The following is a 17,698-nucleotide window of genomic DNA, read 5'->3' on the forward strand; positions in this document are numbered from 1 at the left end:
GGATATGGCCTCAGGGTAGCAACTTCCAGCAAGTGGAATCACAAAGAAGCAGCACATTGAAAGAAAATTTACTTATAGCTTCAATGGGATTCTACCTGAGCTACAACCATCCATGCACCGCCACTCCCCAGACTTCCCGGCTTCCGCCCACAGCGCTCTGGCTTCAACCTACAAACTGAGCCTGCGCCGAACTAGGGCGCACCGAATTCAGCCCAATCAGAATCTCCAACCTGAGGTGATGCCAGAGGGATGGACTCACCACGGGTGGGGCGGAGTCTCGAGGCCGAATAGCTGCCGTGATTGGTCGGCCGCGGGGCACACATTCTTTTATGGGCGGAGCCTCGCCCTAAGCCACGTCTAGTAAGCTGTTTTCCTAATTAGGGAAGGGTCCCGCGCGGGCGGGGCGTGGAGCTGAGCTCGTCCCGGTGTGCGCTTGCGCCGAGCGCCGGGACAGGGCGTGTTCCTGGTTCGGGTGCCGAATTCGCACCGACCGAGTGCATCGCTCGCCGCCGGAGTGAGCCCTGCGGAATCCTGTCATTTCCACGCCCAACCTGTTAGGTGCTGCCTTTCACAGTGAGTGTGTGTGTGTGTGGCGTTGCACTTGCGTTTACTTCTCTTTACGCGGCGGGAATGGTGCTGGACCCTTTCCACTACCCTGCCCCGCCCTCCCCATCCCCCCTCCCGGCTACCGGACCCTGCCGCCTGTTGTCCACTTGTCCGGGCTGGGGGAACCCTGGAGAGTGCCAGCCAGGAGTACCCTCTTATCTCTCCCTGCACCCTCCTGGACGTCGCCCACGTGCTTTGTTGTTGTCGTTTGGTCCAGGTCATGTCCAAGTCTCTGAAAAAGTTGGTGGAGGAGAGCAGAGAGAAGAACCAGCCGGAAGTGGACATGAGTGACCGGGGCATCTCCAACATGCTGGACGTCAACGGCTTGTGTAAGTCTCCAGAGGACTTTCGCCTCGGAGGAAAAGTTTAACAACTGCTGGTCACAGTGTGAGACGTTATAATGGTTTACATCCCACCCCCTGCTTGTATACAGCACTCGTCAAGCTCAGAAAGCTTGCAGTCAGAGTTTGTTCTGTCTCAGCTGGAAAACGGACCAGAGAGCCTGGTTAAGAATCACACAGACCGTGGCCGCTGGCCGGCATCAGTTGTCTGCTATGATTAATGGCATTTGGGTGGATTTCCCATACAGTTTACCAAATAGCTACTTGGTTTTTTTAATGGAAAATTATTTCTGAATCATTTTTCCATTCTCTTACTATAGTTTTTGGCCCTTGAACAGATGCCACAAAAAAGTTCCCTAGGAAGTATTCTTGTACTTGGAGGAAGTTAAACATTTCTTGACTCATTACCTTTTGCTGGGTTTAGTTTCTTAACAGTTCAGACTTTTGTTACCTCCTCCTGTGCTCTTGTGCTGTCTTCCTACCTTTCCCGCTTGCCTCCAGTTTTACTGCTTCTGTACTTTAGGCACTGTATCGCTTTCAGTGTTATTTCCACCTAACGTGTATCTTACTGTAACTCTCGAGGATTGCAAACTCACATGCCTTCAGGGACCAGGTGGGAATGGTCATGAATTCCAGCCTTAATAGGTGTCCTGTCTGAAGGGTTAAGCTGCTACACCTGCCACTCAGATCAAACAAATGTCACCACGTGGGGATGTTGGCCCAGTATTGTCAGGTTTTTTCTATGAAGCCAAGAATCCAGATTTTTATATGCAAATTCCTAATTTTTAGATATTGGCAACTAATTAGTGGTGAAACCAGACACTTCTTCAGGCTAGGGGTTGAATGGGAACTGCAACTGCAGGCCTACACCGCAGCCACACAGCTGAATGTGGCTGAAGTTTGGACTTTCTCCCTCGCTTGGCCATTGCTAATGGTAATGCTCCAGGTTCCTTGGGGGGACCTGTTTCTTTCTGAATCTGATTCTAACCTACCTTAGTGCCTGTTCCTTCCATGCATCTGGCACCTCTGCCACGCTGAACTGATGGTCCTTCCTGAACCAGGGCACTCTTTCAGGTCTTTGTACATTTAGAAATATTGTTTCCTCCCTTTCAACCCCCCGCCCCAGTCCTTCGGCTTAACTGTTGAGAGTCAGCTCAGATGTCACAGCCTGTGAGAAGCCTTCTGTGTCTGTATCAAGCTGATTTAGAGTCTCGCCCCCCTTAGTGAAGTTGGACGCACCTTGCTTCCTGACCCTTGTTACTCAGGATTGTGATGTGTTCTTAATCCAGAGCCCTCTCTCCCCCACCGGGAGGCTGGGGAGATGGAAGCAGTGCAGTGTTCCCATGGGCCTCCTTTGTTATAGTGCCTGGAACACGAAGGGTACTCACAACTGTTTGACAGATGAAGGAAGGAATGATGGATTAAGCCCGCAAGTTGATGAGCTCCAGACCTGGATGTGACACTGGAGGAGAAGGGGAGATGTCCAGGGGACCCTAAAAGGGGACAGTTCACTCGTGAGGCCTGGAGAGAGTAGAGTCAGTTACCATGAAGCCCTGGTTTGCACCCGGGACAGAGCTCAGGCTTCGTGCCATTGATGCATCTTGGCAAAGGGCAAGGGGATGCGAAGCCAGAGGTGATGGGTGTTTGGTCATCCCCAGGGATTAGCTGCTCTTAAGCTCAGCTTTTGTACGAGTTAGCATCTCAGCCTCCTGGGATGTGCTGGCCTCTCTCAGGGGTGACAGCTTCTTGGTGGCTGCAACAGAGCAGGTGTCTGTGGTACTGAACTGGCAGTTGCAGATCTGGGTGTGTCCTTGCACTGCCCTGCCAGGGCCCTGATGGTCCTTGGGGACATGGCTGCATCACAGGCAGAGGATGGTGAGCGGCAAGCAGGGGGCCTGGCTGGGCCGTGAGGTGGCCCCACGGCTCGCTGCTCCTCAGAACTTTTTTCTTAGAGGGTTGAAAAAAGGTTGCTTTCATCAGAGGAGCTTTCTACTCCTTAGCTTTGAAGAGGAGTCTCCCCTCTGTGGGGAGGGTGGCGGAGCTATTTCAGTCCGGTTGTATTATCTCTTTGAAGCCCTGGCTTTTACCAAAGGAGAAAAGATAGCCACTTGCTTCCTGAAAAAGCAGTTTCCGGTGTAACATGAGGAGCTGAAAAGCAGGGTCATCCTTGCATTTTCCTAAAGAAGTAACTTCAGGAAGAGCAAGAGCGATTCTTGGGGAGTTTAGTGGAAGTGAATTTGGAAATTCCACCTCCTCCAGCCTCTGGAGTGTGCTAGACCTGGGAGTGGCTGCTTCCTGCTATAACTCCTGGCTTCTGGAGTCTGGAGGGTCCAGGATGCATTCAGAATCCCACCCTCCACTGGGGTTTGTTTAGCAGTAGGGCACACTGCATGGTATATAATTTAATATTTTAGGAAGTTCGTGTTGTGGCTCAGTGAGTTAGGGACCCAACATTGTCTCTCTGAGAATGCAGGTGCGATCCCTGGCCTCGCTTAATGTAATAAGGCTCTGGCCTTGCAGCAGGCTGCAGCCTAAGTTGCAGATGCAGCTTAGCTTTGGTGTGGCTGTGGTGTAGGCCTGCAGTTGCAGCTCCCATTCAACCCCTAGCCCAGGAACTTCCATATGCTGCAGATGCAGCTGTAAAAAGGAAAAAAAAATTGATGTATTAAAATACTTGGTATGATCACATTAGCTGTAATATAAGGATTCTCCTCATTTTTACTTAGAAAATTTTAACTATAATCATGGGGTTTTATGTATTAATATCAAGACTGAACCCAGGGAACAGCTGATTTGCGTGGACAGAGGATGATTATTGAGTGTCAGACTTTCCCTTCATTATCTTTACTTCTTTTAGTTTCTCAGAGCAAGACTCAAACATTATAGATACGAGGAGAGCTTGTGTACTTATTCTAAGCATAGAAAGTGGGCTTCCTTTCTGTTTGGGAGAATTGTGTCTGAAAAACGAAGCCCTTTCCAAGTTCCTGTTATGGCTCAGTAAGGTAAGGACCCTGCGTTGTCTCTGCAGGATGCAGGTTTGATCACTGGCCTCGCTCAGTGGGTTAAGGATCTGCTGTGGCTGTAGCATAGGTAGGCAGATGCCACATGCCGGGGATGTCCATATGCTGCAGGTGTGGCTGTAAAAAGGAAAAGAAAATTATATAATAAAATACTGGCATGATTTCATTAGCTGTAATATTAGGATTCTCATAGTCTTTTTAGGGCTGCACCGGTGGCATTTGGAGGTTCCCAGGCTAGGGGTCGAACTGGAGCTACAGCCACAGCAGTGTGGGATCTGAGTTGCGTCTGCAACCTATACCACAGCTCATGGCAATGCCGGATCCTTAACCTGCTGAGCAAGGCCAGGGATCGAACTCCCATCCTCATGGTGATGCTAGTCAGATTTGTTTTTGCCGCGCCACAACGGGAACTCCTCTCACAGTCTTGTACTTATAAGTGTTAATTGTGGTCATGAGGTTTTATGTGTTAGTATCAAGATTGATTCTAGGGACCAGCAGCTGATTTGCTTGGACAGCATGATTATTGAGTCTCAAGCCTTCTCTTCATTATCCTGACTTTGTTTAGTTTCTCGAACGATGGGCAAGACTTAAACCCTGAAGAAGCGAGTGGGGGTTGTTCTAAGTTTAGGAAACGGGTTTCCTTTCTGCTTGGGAGAGTTGTGTCTGAACAACGCAGCCTTTTCTTTCCTCTGAGGCAGTAAATCACCTTTAAAAAAATGTTTTCAGGAGTCTAGGTACCAACAGCTTTGTGAGGGGGAAAACTCCCCAGGCTGGAGACAGACATCTGGTTGGTTCTGGAGTTTTCCGTCAGTCCAGCAGGTGCTGGGGATGGTCCGATCTGAGGCTGAGAGGCGGACGGAGTCCAGCGCTTACAGGTGGGGCCTTGGCGTTGAATGGATGGGGTTCAGACGAGTCCGCCTTTTACTTGTCGCTGTGTGACTACAGAGAAGCTGCTTAACCTGTCTGAGCTTCAAGTGCCCCGTGATGAACTGGAAACCTAAGGGCCCCCTGCGAGGCGCTGGTTCAGCACTAAGAGTGCTGCCTTGTGTCCCGTGCCCCACACTGTGCACAGTACTGCGTGCACAGTAGCTGTCAGCTGTGCACATGCATGTCCAGGTAGAGCGCGTGAGCCTCAGCCATCACCCGGCCACACTGAGTTGATGACCCGAACCAGAAACAGCCTGGTTAGTCAGCCCGGGGCAGGCATCTGTGTGTGTGCTTTGTGTTGGTATTTTCTTTGTGGCTTCATAGAGCCTGGTGTGTTTGGTCCTTTGGCCTAGGGTTCTCCTACATTTCAATTGCTATTTTTTTTTTTTTTTTTTTTTTTTTTTTTTTTTTTTTGTCTTTTTGCCTTTACTAGGGCCGCTCCCTCAGCATATGGAGGTTCCCAGGCTAGGGGTGTAATCGGAGCTGTAGCCTCCGGCCTGCACCACAGCCACAGCAATGCTGGATCCGATCCTCGTCTGCGACCCATACCACACAACTCACGGCAATGCCGTATCGTTAACCCACTGAGCGAGTCCAGGGATCGAACCTGCAACCTCATGGTTCCTAGTCGGATTCATTAACCCCTGGGCCACGACGGGAACTCCTTTTTTGGTCATTTTTTAAAGCTTTATGGAAGTAGAGTTGATTTACAATGTTGATAATTTCTGCTGTACAGCCAAGTGATTTAGTTATGTGTAAACTTTTTTTTTTTTTTAAATTATGCATAGACTTTAACAGAGGAAAACTAGCTGCTTCTGCTGCTTCTGAGAAAGCTGTCTTTGTAAGGGACCCGGTGGAAGAAACAGCTGGCATCATCTGGGTGGTTGTCTGGAGGGCCTGTTAGTAATTTTCATTGTCCTGGGACTTCTTTGAGGGAACGAGAGGAGAGCAGAGCAGAGCCTGGCATTTTTCACTGCCACCAATTATTGAGACCTTTTATTTTTCAACTCTTCTATCTTGTGTGTTTAAGTGTACCTTTGTGTTTTCTTTCTTCTTTCTTTTTTTTTTTTTTTTTTTTTTTTTTTTTTTTTGTCTTTTTAGGGCCACACCATCGGCATATGGAGGGTCCCAGGCTAGGGGTCGAATGGGAGCTGCAGCTGCCGGCCTACACCTCAGCCATAGCAGTGCGCTATCCTTAACTCACTGAGCGAGGCCAGGGATCGAACCTGCATCCTCATGGATGCTAGTCCGGATTCTTACCGCTGAGCCACAGCAGGAGCTCCCCACCTTTGTGCTTTCAACCCGCAGTGTCTTGTCCTGCGTGATCCCTTCCCTTTCTCCCTCCAGCCAGCCGCCTCTTCCTCGTCCTTCACGCTGGTTGAGGGGAGGGATGACCTTCTGTCCACGTGACTCCATTCATGTGTCACCTCTGCTGAGAGGCTCCCAGGACTAAGTTTTTTTTTCTTTTTTTCCTCTCTTGGCTACCCCATGGCACATGGAGTTCCCGGGCCAGGGATCAGATCCAAGCCACAGTTGTGACCTATACCACAGTTGCGGCAACAGGAGATCCTTTAACCCAGTGTGCGGGGCCGGGATGGAACCTGCCCTCTCTGGCACTGAGAGACACCCCTGATTCCATTGTGCCACAGTGGAAACTCCAGCCCCAAGACTGTTTGAACCCACCTTCCCATCCAGCCTGGTTAAATGTCTCTTCTGGGCCCTGAGAACTTTTTTTTTTATTTTTTAAATGGCTGCACCTGCAGCATGTGGAAGTTTCACGGCCCAGGGATTGCGTCCAAGCCACATCTGTGACCAGGCCACACCTGCAGCAACATGGGACCCACTGTGCTGAGCTAGGGATCAAACATGCTGCAGTCAGAGTCTTAACCCACCACACCACAGCAGGAACTCCATCAGTGTTCTATTTTTGATTTTATGGCAGTTGGAGAAGTAAACACCTTTCAAATAGAGAGGCAAGAAAAAGAAAGATTGTGATCTCTTTGGATTAAGAGAACTAATCATAGCTTTTTACTATTTTTCCATCATGCATCATTTGCTTCCATTGGCCATGGCCTCTCTTGTGTGAGCAGCTTTTTTGTTATCAGCTGTGTAACCTTAGGCAAGTCACTTAATCTCTCCGTGCCTCAGGTCTCTCATCTGTGACATGATAGAATAGCCTCTTGAGAGAATTGCCTTGAGTTGTTACTGGTCAAGTGCCTAATAACCCATTTGGCATGTGTTAGTCCATTTGGGCTGCTGTAACAGAATACCGGGTACTGGGTGGCTTCTCCATAAGAGAAATTACTTTCTCACAGTTGTGGAGGCTGGAGGTCCAAGGTCAGGGCCCAGGCAGGTGCTGTGTCTGGTGAGGATCCACTTCCTAGTTCACAGATGCTCTTTCCTGGCTGTGTCCTCACCTGGGGAAGGGGTCCAGGGGGCTCTCTGGGGTCCCTTTTATCAGGGCACTAATCCCATTCACGAGGGTCCCACCCTCATGACCTCATCAACCCCTAAACCCCCACCTCCTATTATTACAAATGGGGGTTAGGTTTCACTGTTCGCATTTGGGGTGGGTGGCGGTGGTCACAAGAGCTATTCAGTCTGTAGCTTGGTACATATTAGTGCCTTTTTTTTTTTTTTTTTTTTTGGTCTTTATTTTTTAATTTTTTTAAATTAAAAAATTTTTTTTTTGTCTTTTTGCCATTTTCTTGGGCCGCTCCCGAGGCATTTGGAGGTTCCCAGGCTAGGGGTCGAATTGGAGCTGTAGCCACCGGCCTACGCCAGAGCCACAGCAACACGGGGTCCGAGCCGCATCTGCAACCTACACTACAGCTCACGGCAACACCGGATCCTTAACCCACTGAGCAAGGGCAGGGACCGAACCCGCAACCTCATGGTTCCTAGTCAGATTTGTTAACCACTGAGCCATGACGGGAATTCCTGGTCTTTCTTTTTAGGGCTGCACCCATGGCATATGGAAGTTCCCAGGCTAGGTGTTGAATCAGAGCTGCAGTTGCCAGCCTACACCAGAGCCACAGCAACACAAGATCCAGGCTCCATCTGTGACCTGTACCACAGCTCATGGCAACACCATATCCTGAACCCACTGAGCAAGGCCAGGGATCAAACCCAAGTCCTCATGGATACTAGTCGGGTTCGTTACCGCTGAGCCACGAAGGGAACTCCCATATTAGTCCTAATAGTCACTATTATTTGTATTTACAATTTGTTTCCTCTAAGACGGTGTCAAAAAGGCAAGACAGTGTCTCTTTACTTTTTGAAATGCTTGGTAACGGCTCTCCTCCTCCCGTGGCCTCTGCCTGCCTGTCTCGCTCTCTCTTCTTCTCTGGCCATCCAGTGCCTAGTTCCTCACTTGATTGGGAATTCCGGGGAGAAATGAGATGGACGTGTACTGTGTGACACGTCGGGGGCGGGGGGGGGGGAACCAGTGGCCACACAGGGCAAGTTCATCACCATGGAGGCTGTGGAGGGGTTGGGGGGCCAGCAGGGCGCATCATGGGATTTGAGTTGTGATGTGCTTTGGGTCTGTTGAACATGACAGATGGATATTAAAAACTATTGGCAATTAATAACTAAAATATTATATTACCGTCCAGTAGTTTTTTTATGGAATGTATTTTTGTTTTCAGGATGGGCAGTATCTAAATCAGATGTCTTTGGGAGTGTCTACTCTATTGATTCTCTAAATTATCCAGTGAGAAATTAATGTTTGTTCTTTGAAGAAAACTGTAGGCTTTTGAATGGATCTGAAGTAGATTTGCACCATAAAGAAACCATCACATCCACTGCTCTGCTTTTATAGCCAGCTCTTAATTGTGAAACCAGTGCTAGAATTGCTAAGAAGAATAATTGAAAACCAGACCCCGTATCTCCCTTTCCTAAATGTTCATGAGTCTGGTTTAAAGAAAACCCCATCTAGATATATGAGGTCCACTATTACAGAGCAAAAAAATAGAGGCTTTTTTTTTTTTCTTTACATCGCATAAGGTCTGTTGCTTCTTTGACTAGCGATTAAGCACGGGGTGGCTTATTTATTGATTTTAAGCTGAGGAGGTTACACATGGGGTAGTTGTGCAGTCTATGTAGATCAAGGGCCCAGCCAGCAGGGGTCAGTGCTGAGCCTCTGCGTTTTGCTCCAGGTTCCTTAGATGACTAGACATGCCATTTCCTGCCCCAGGTCCACCGCTGCCTGGGCCCCTGCCTCCTCTCTCCTTGTCACCCCTCCTTCTGCAGGTCATCACATACCCTCTTTGATGGCTTTTTCTCTATGAAGCTCACACCCCAAGAACCTCCCCTTTGTAATGGATGGTGATTCAGTCCTCCCTCCCCCCAAATTTTACTAATGAATTTTTTGTTTGTTTTGTTTTTTTAGGGCCGCACTTGCAGCATATGGAAGTTCCCAGGCTAGGGGTGGAATCAGAGCTACAGCTGCCGGCCTACACCACAGCTGCAGCAACGTCGGATCCGAGCCGCACCTGCCTCCTACACCACAGCTCACAGCAACGCTGTATCCTTAACCCACTGAGCAAAGCTGGGGATTGAACTTGCCTCCTCATGGGTACCAGTTGGGTTTGTTACTGCTGAGCCACAACGGGAACTCCCATGAATTTGCTTTTATTTGTGTTTAGATATGGGGGATGGGTTGGGAACTGTCTGCAGATTAGGGCCCACCCGGGACATGTCCATGCTAAGATTGCTGGAGTGATGTCCAGAGCTTTTTCTTGGAGCTGTGCTCTTGCTGGCAGCAGCGTCTTCAGGTCCACTGCTGAGTGGCCCCTCGTTGGAAGAGAATCTCCTCTTTGTCCTGGGGACCCTCTAGTTTCCTGACTCTTCAGGGTCACTCACTGATGTACTTTGGGAAAAGATTTCTTTCTCTTGGCAAGACGTCCACTGCCAGCTGTCTCTTCAAGATCACCTCCTCCTTGGAAATGATTGCTAATTTTCTTTCCGTTTATTATTTTATTTTTAAGGCCACACCTGCAGCATATGGGTGTTCCTGGGTCAAGGGTCAAATCAGAGCTGCAGCCACACCAGATCCTTAACCCACTGAGCCAGGCCAGGGATCGAAGCCGCATCCTCATGGACACGGTGTCAGGTTCTTAACCCACTGAGCCACAACAGGAACTCCTGGAAAAAGGTTTGTTTTTCGTGGGTTTGGAGGAGGAGACAGACCGGTCTTCCATTCCATTCTCTTGAGGAACCTCCCCGGGCTTTGGCTTCTTCCTCTTCTGGGGTCTTTGTCTCGTCTCCTGTTTTCTGAGGTTGTCAGGGCAGTGGCGGCCCGCTGTTGGTTTCTCTTCTTCAAACGATTCTTCTCCTGTCTCTCCGGCTTCCTAGTAATCTCCACCCCTGCTTCCTCTGCCTGAACCATTGCCTCCTTCATGACGTCCAGATCCTTCTGTGGCATCTCTCTGGTCAGAGCATCTTTAATACGGCTTGATAGCTGCCTTGGGGCCTGAAGCCTCCCCTGATGGTACCAGGGCCTTTGGAGCACAGAGGTGCTGAGGAGTTGCGGTGTTGCCCCAGGAAAGATGGGGATGGAATGGAATTGGCCAGGCCCCTTGAGGCAGGTGGCATCCGTGTGTGATGCTCAACAGTGTAGAACAGCGCTTTGGATTTGAGGCGTCGGTAAAGCCCAGAACACAAATGATAGTGACGTACCATCGCCTGCTTTCTTCGTCAGTTTGGGCTGCCGCACAAAATACCGCAGCCTGCGGTGGCGGGGGTTGGGGGCGTGAAAGACAGACGTTTCTATTTTATGGTCCTGGAGGCTGGACATCCCAGAGCAAAGTGTCAGCAGCTTGGTTTCTTCTGAGGCTTTGCTCCTTAGTTTGCAGACGGCCACCTCTGTGTCCTCACGTGGTGTCCCAGGGCCTCTGTGTGTCCACTTGCTTGTTTGCATGAGGGTGGCAGCCAGCTTGGGTTTGGCTTCATCACGCCTTGGAAGGTCCCTTCTCCTGATTCCATCCCGACCTGAGGTGCTGGGGGTTAGGGCCTCGGCATAGGGGTTTGAAGGGGCCGTAGTTCAGCCTGTGAAGTAGGCGTCCGAGGTGCTGGATGACACATACTTGTATCCTTTCTCGGCTTTTGGTGCAGAAGACGACCATCAGCGTTTTACAGATGAGCAGACAGAAGGTCAGGCAAGTCCCAGCTCCCCTTCAGTGGGTCTGACAACTTCCTGCTCTAATCTTGTGCCCTGTGCTTGCCCAGATGGTGGGCGTCACTTCACGCCATTCAGTTTCAGAATTCTTTTCTTTTGGGCCTTACCCATGGCATATGGAAGTTTGCAGGCTAGGGATCGAATCTGAGCTGCAGCTGCCGGCCTCTACCACAGCCACAGCAATGTGGGATCCAAGCCGGGTCTTCGACTTACACCACAGCTCGTGGCAACGCCGGATCCTTAACCCACCGAGTGAGGCCGGGGGTCGAACCCACATCCTCATGGATCCTAGACGGTTTGTTATCGCTGAGCCACAACGGGAACTCCCCATTTCAGAATTCTTGAAAAACACTGCTAGACCAAGAAAATGCATCATTCCAGCAGCCTGCCAGCCTGGAAGCATGGCTTTATCACCTTGTTGCACCCGGTGGAAGAAAACACTAGAAGCAGCTTTGCCTCTATCTGGTCAGAGTTAACTCTGCACCTTCCCCCTTTATTCAAGCTTTTCTGAAAAACTCTTCATCTTAACTGAATTAGGGGAGGTCTTTGTTTACTGTATATTAGTTCATTTTTTTGTGTCTTTAAACTGAGAACATTAGCTTGAAACCCTATGAACTGTGGTGCTGCAGAGGATCTTGTTGGGGAAATACTGGTGCACGCATCACAGCAGAATCAACCTGCATTGCACGGAACCGTCACCAACCATTGTTGTCGTTTACCGGTGCCTCGTAAAGCGGCTTTTCATTCAATATATTTCTCTGCATATCTATTAATGATTCCTCCGAACTCAGGATGGTTCTTCAGGGTAACCTGGGCCACATGAAAGGCACACCTAAGACCAGGTAGGGAATTAGAGGGCATCTCGGCCTCTTGGTTGTTCGGAGCACAGTACAGGCCATAGCTTGGTGACATCATTTGCAACCTTAGTATACAGATGGCTGATTTGTAAGTGTTTGCATGTACGTTGGTTTTTCTTTCTTTTCTTTTTTTTTTTTTAAACTGCTGCACCTGCAGCATGTGGAGGTTCTCAGGCTACGGGTCGAATCAGAGCTGCAGCTGCTGACCTACACCACAGCCACAGCAATGCCAGATCCAAGCCACATCTGCAACCTGTGCCAGGTTCTTAACCTTCTGAGCCACAACAGTAAGTCCACGTTAGTTTAATTTTTAATTTTTGTTTTTTTGGATGGAACCTCCACATCCATGCCGGCGGGTTGTGGAGGTACCTGAGCCAGCGAGCAAACCTGTGCTGCAGCAGCCAACCCAAGCCACAGCGGTGACAGCACCAGATCCTTAACCCACTGAGCCATAAGGGAACTCCCTGCGTTGGTTTTTTTAAGAACTGTAACTACACATCTCAGTCTTCAGGCCCTGTGAAAGATGCTTCTTTAACTTATTACGTATTCTCAAGTTGCATATTCTTTATTCGATAAAAATGGTGGACAATTAAAAAATGTATACAATGAGGAGTTCCTTCTGTGGTGCAACGGGATTGGCGGCATCTTGGGAGCACTGGGATGCAGGTTTGATCCCCAGCCCAGCACAGTGGGATCTGATCACTGGCCTAGAAATGCCATGTGCTGTGGGGTGGCCAAAAAGGAAAAGAAGAAAGAAATACAAGGAGTGCATAAATACCCACACATACTGCTGACCACCGGCCGCGCGTTGTCTGCAGCTCTCCACGTGGACTGTTTGTTTTCAGCCTCACAGTTAGAATTGCTGTTGTCATCATCATTGTCCATCTTCATCATCCAGCCCACAGCTGAGGTCACAGAGCTTTTGAGAACCAAGTTCCTTGCACGAGTAAGGAGCAGAGTCAGTGTTTGAAGCCAGGCAGTCCGATTTCAGAAGCTGTGTGGTTAGCTCACGATTTCCTGTCACTGAGATTTGTGACAGACCGGTGCACCTGCGAAGATAAAACAGCTAATCCGCCAAGTGCACACTGGGTGCCTACTGGTGTCTGGTCCCCTTCTAGAAGCTGCGTACCTGCCCCAAATGGGCTTCTGATTCTGTATCGATTGAGGAACACGTTCGGGGATGCCGAACCTGCCCATGCTCTTGCGGTGGAGCCGAAGAAACAAGAACCTTCTTCTTCCCCCAGTACGTGCACTTGCTGTTAAAAAAAAAAAAAAAATCCATTTCAAAAAACCTCTACTGAAGTGTTCATGGCAGCGAGTGCATGTCTACCAGGCCAGTGTGACAGGCTGTCAACCCAAGAAACGCAACATGATTGGCACCTCCCAGTCACTGGCCCGTCTAGTCGGGGTCCTGCCTCTGACAGCATAGGCTCCCTTTGCCTGTGGATGTGCATCACGAAAGGGTAAGAGGGTGACAGCACGCACGATTTCCTGCCTGATTCTCAAGCTCGGCATCTTGTTCCTGAGAGTCACTTGTGATGTGAATCTGATGGCAGGTCCAGGCTGTGACCCCGCCAAGTTCACCCAGCCGTCCTGCTGTGGACAGGTGGGTCACTCCCAGGCTAGAGCTGTCACTAGTAGTGGTGCTGTGACCATGTGATCTCATGTTCCTTTCCGTCGGTTACAGACTAGGGTCTTGGGGGGGGGTGCTCTTGTATACTTCTTGATTTTTTTTTTTTTTTTTTTTTTCTGACTACAGCATGCAGTGGCTTGATGCAGGATCTCAGTTCCCAGCCCAGGGATTGACGCCAGATGTCAGTGGTGATATCCTGGAATCCTAAAGACTAGACCACCAGGGAATTCCTTTGTATACTCTTTAAAATGGAAGGCAAGGAGTTCCCCTCGTGGCTCAGTGGTTAATGAATCTGACTAGGACCCATGAGGTTGCAGGTTGGATCCCTGGCCTCGCTCAGTAGGTTAAGGATCCAGCATTGCCGTGAGCTGTGGTGTAGGTTGCAGATGTGGCTCAGATCCCGCGTTGCTGTGGCTTTGGCATAGGTGGGTGGCAACAGCTCCGATTAGACTGATTAGACCCCTGGCCTGGGAAACCTCTATATGCTGCAGGAGCAGTCCTGGAAAAGGCAAAAAGACAAAAAAAAAAAAAAAAAAAAGGAAAGCAAGCATTGCCCAAATGGGAAAAATATTTGAAACTTAGACGACAAGCCAAAACTTAACATTCTTTTTTTTTTTTTTTTTTTGGCCACCCCATGGCATATGGAGTTTCCAAGGCAGGGATCAGATCCAAGCCACAGATTGTAACCTAAACTGCAGCTGCAGTGACACCGATCCTTAACCCACTATGCCGGGCCAGGAATTGAACCTGCGTCCTACTGCTCCCAAGATGCCACTGATCCTATTGTGCCACAGCAGAAGCTCCCAAAGCTTAACATTCTTTTTTTTTTTTTTTTTGTCTTTTGTCTTTTTGCTGCTGTTGTTGTTGTTGCTATTTCTTGGGCCGCTCCCGCGGCATATGGAGGTTCCCAGGCTAGGGGTCCAATCGGAGCTGTAGCCACTGGCCTACGCCAGAGCCACAGCAACGCGGGATCCGAGCCGCGTCTGCAACCTACACCACAGCTCACGGCAACGCCGAATCGTTAACCCACTGAGCAAGGGCAGGGACCGAACCCGCGACCTCATGGTTCCTAGTCGGATTCGTTAACCCCTGCGCCACGACGGGAACTCCAACATTCTTGATGCAGAGTAATTTCACACAGACTGTGTTGCTCAGGCCAAACCAGGTGCTTGCTCCCAACGTTGCCCTCTGCAACAACTACTCACTTTTTTTCTCTGAGGGGCATCTTGCTCGAAGATCAGTGTTGTCTATCCTGGCCACTGGCAAACTTGTCTGGTTGTTGGACTCACCTTGGGAACGTCTAAACATTCCATTGCTCCCAGCCACACTCCAGACCAATTCAAGGAGAAACTCTGAATGTGGAAATTGTGCTTTCGAAAATAATGTGTGGAGTTCCCATGGTGGCTCAGTGGGTTAAGGACTCGACATGGTATCCAAGAGGATGCGGGTTCGATCCTTGGTCTCGCTCAGTGTGTGAAGGAACTGGCGATGCCATGTCCAGTAAGTTGCAGTTCTGATAGGACCCCTAGCCTGGGAACTTCATATGCTGCAGGCGTGGCCGTAAAAAGAGAGAAAAAAAGTAGTATGTTTGCATCCCTGCCCACCAGTCTCACAGCTATTGTCCTTGTTCAAGTGCAGATTGTTGATTTTTGCCTTGGGCTGTTGTTGGCTCTCCTACCCTCTGGCCATGACCAAAGATTGTCTTTGACAGCTTTCTGGTAACAAGCATCTCTGGTAACAAGCTATTCCGGCTGTGTCCCTGAATTCTCATCCTGGACCTGGAATCAGCACTTCCCATAGAAACTTTTTTTTTTTTTCTTTTTTTCTTTTTTAGGGTTGCATCTGAGGCATATGGAAGTTCCTAGGCTAGGGGTTGAATCAGAGCTACAGCTGCTGGCCACAGCCACAGCCATGGCAACACAAGATCCGGGCCACATCTGTGACCTACACCGCAGCTCATGGCAATGCCGGCACCTCAACCTTCTGAGCAAGGCCAGGAATTGAACCCACCACCTCATGGTTAGTGGTTGGATTCGTTTTCTCTGCGCCACAACAGGAACTCCAGAAACTATTTTTGTCTTCATGGGAAATGTTTTAGGACCACAGTTGGCTCCAGGGGTTACTCATCTTTCCTGGGTTGTCCATGATCTTTAGGCCTTTTCAGTGGACAGAGCTGTGTGTGTGTGTGTGTGTGTACATACATACAGATATATGCATATATGTGTGCACACACCTATATGCACATATATGTGAAGATTAAAATATCAAATGACTTCACACTGGTAGGTCCAATTCAAATATGGAACCGCAAGGCTTTTACTTCTTCCCCACCATGTCTCCACTTTTCTTGCACTCTGAGAATCCTGATGCTCAAGAAGACATATGATGGGAGTTCCCATCATGGCTCAGTGGTTAACGAATCTGACCATGAACCATGAGGTTGTGGGTTCGATCCCTGGCCTTGCTCAGTGGGTTAAGGATCCGGCATTATCGTGAGCTGTGGTGTAGATCGCAGACACGGCTCGGATCCTTTGTTGCTGTGACTGTGGTGTAGGCCGGCAGCTACAGCTCTGATTCGACCCCTAGTCTGGGAACCTCCATATGCCGCGGGAAGCGGCCTTAGAAAAGGCAAAAAGACAAAAAAAAAAGAAAAAAAAAAAGGAATACTCATGATGGTAGAATATCTTATAATATATTTGATTTATTAGCACAGTTGATGTTATACCCAGTCAGCAGTGCTAATATTAACCACTGCCAATGTTGCTGAGTACAGTTATTTTGTGCATATATGATCCCCCCTTCTTCCTTTTTTTCTAAAAAAAGTTGTTTAAAAATTAAAAGAAAAAAAATCACTTTTTACAGCAGTTTCCCATTTCTAACCCTCAACAGTTTCCCCTGTTGATCTGGCATCAGAGCGGTACCTTTGCTGACGTCGATGGACCAGCGTTGACACATTATTATTAACCACGATCCACAGTGTACATTGTTGTCTGCCCTTGGTGTCCTCACACCCTGCGGCCTTTAACAAATGCGTAATGTCCTACCGAATCGTTTCTGCTGCCCTCAATACCCTCTGTGTTCTATTAATTTTTTCTTCTCTTCCTCTTTACCTCCCACTGAAGTCCAGGCAACCACTGAAATTTTTTGTCACTATAATTTTGCCTTTTCCGGGATGTGATACTGCAAAATCGTATAGTGTGTAACCTTTCCAGAAAAACTTCTTTCATGTAGCAGTATGCACCTAAGGTTCTTCTGCTGTCTTTTCTTGGCTCGATTGCTAGTATGTTTTTATTATTGAGTAAAATTCCATTGTCTGGATGCACCATAATTTGTTTATCTTGTCACCTATTGAAGGCTATCTTGGCTGCTTTCAAATTTTGTCCGTTATGAGCGAAGCTGCAGTAAACATCCACGTACGGATTTTTGGGGGATCATCATTTTTGGACTCCTTTGGGTAAAGGCAAAGGAACACAATTGCTGGATCGTTTCGTTAGAGTGTGTTTGATTTTAATAAGAAACCGACAAACTGTCTTCTGAAATGGCTGGACCATTGAGAGTTCCTATTGCTCCACATCCGTGGCAGCATTGGGTGTTTTCAGCATGCTGGCTTTTGGGCATTCCCGTAGGCGTGTGACGGTATCTTGTTTGAACGTGCAGTTCCCTCATGGTGTGTGAGTTGGAGCATCTTCCTTTGCTTGTTTGCCATCCGTGCATCTTCTTTGATGAGGTATCTGTTCGGGTCTTCGGCCCATTGTTACATTGGGTTGCTTATTCTCTTACCGAGTTTTGAAAATTCTGTGTTTTGGAAAGAAATCCTAATGCAAAAAAAGGTCAGGCAAAAGTTTCATCGCAGTGTGTAGCTCTTTTTTCATTTCATTAAGATTGTGGTTCTTAGAAGAGGAGTTACGAATTGTAGTGAAGTCTCAGGAAACTTTTTTTAATTTAATTTTGATAGTGCTTTTTATTTGCAACCAAGAAGTCGTTACCAGAGCAAGGGCCACCTAGATTTCCCCCTGTGTTGTATTTCAGGACTTTACACTTCTGCATTTTACATTTAGGTCTGTAACCACTTTGAGTTAATGTGTGTCAAAGGTATAAGTTCTGTGTCTAGAGTTTTGTATTTGTTTTCTTTT

At 48.5% G+C, this 17,698-nt stretch overlaps 1 protein-coding gene across 4 annotated transcripts in view; it reads left to right on the forward strand.

Annotated features, from left to right (window-relative positions):
* RSU1 (Ras suppressor protein 1) overlaps positions 328 to 17,698 on the forward strand; it is a 413,060-nt gene continuing 395,689 nt past the window's right edge. For 3 of the 4 annotated variants that reach the window (XR_002336347.1, XM_021064827.1, XM_021064829.1), the window contains exons 1-2: positions 328 to 573; positions 824 to 935. Coding sequence is in view for 3 of the 4 variants with exons in the window: in XM_021064827.1 (XP_020920486.1) it covers positions 827 to 935 (109 nt within the window). In the remaining variant the exon portion in view is untranslated. The remainder of the gene's footprint in view (positions 574 to 823; positions 936 to 17,698) is intronic. The other variant, XM_021064828.1, reaches the window with a different exon arrangement.

This window comes from Sus scrofa, chromosome 10 (assembly GCF_000003025.6).
Source record: "Sus scrofa isolate TJ Tabasco breed Duroc chromosome 10, Sscrofa11.1, whole genome shotgun sequence".
NCBI classification, from domain to species: Eukaryota; Metazoa; Chordata; class Mammalia; order Artiodactyla; family Suidae; genus Sus; species Sus scrofa.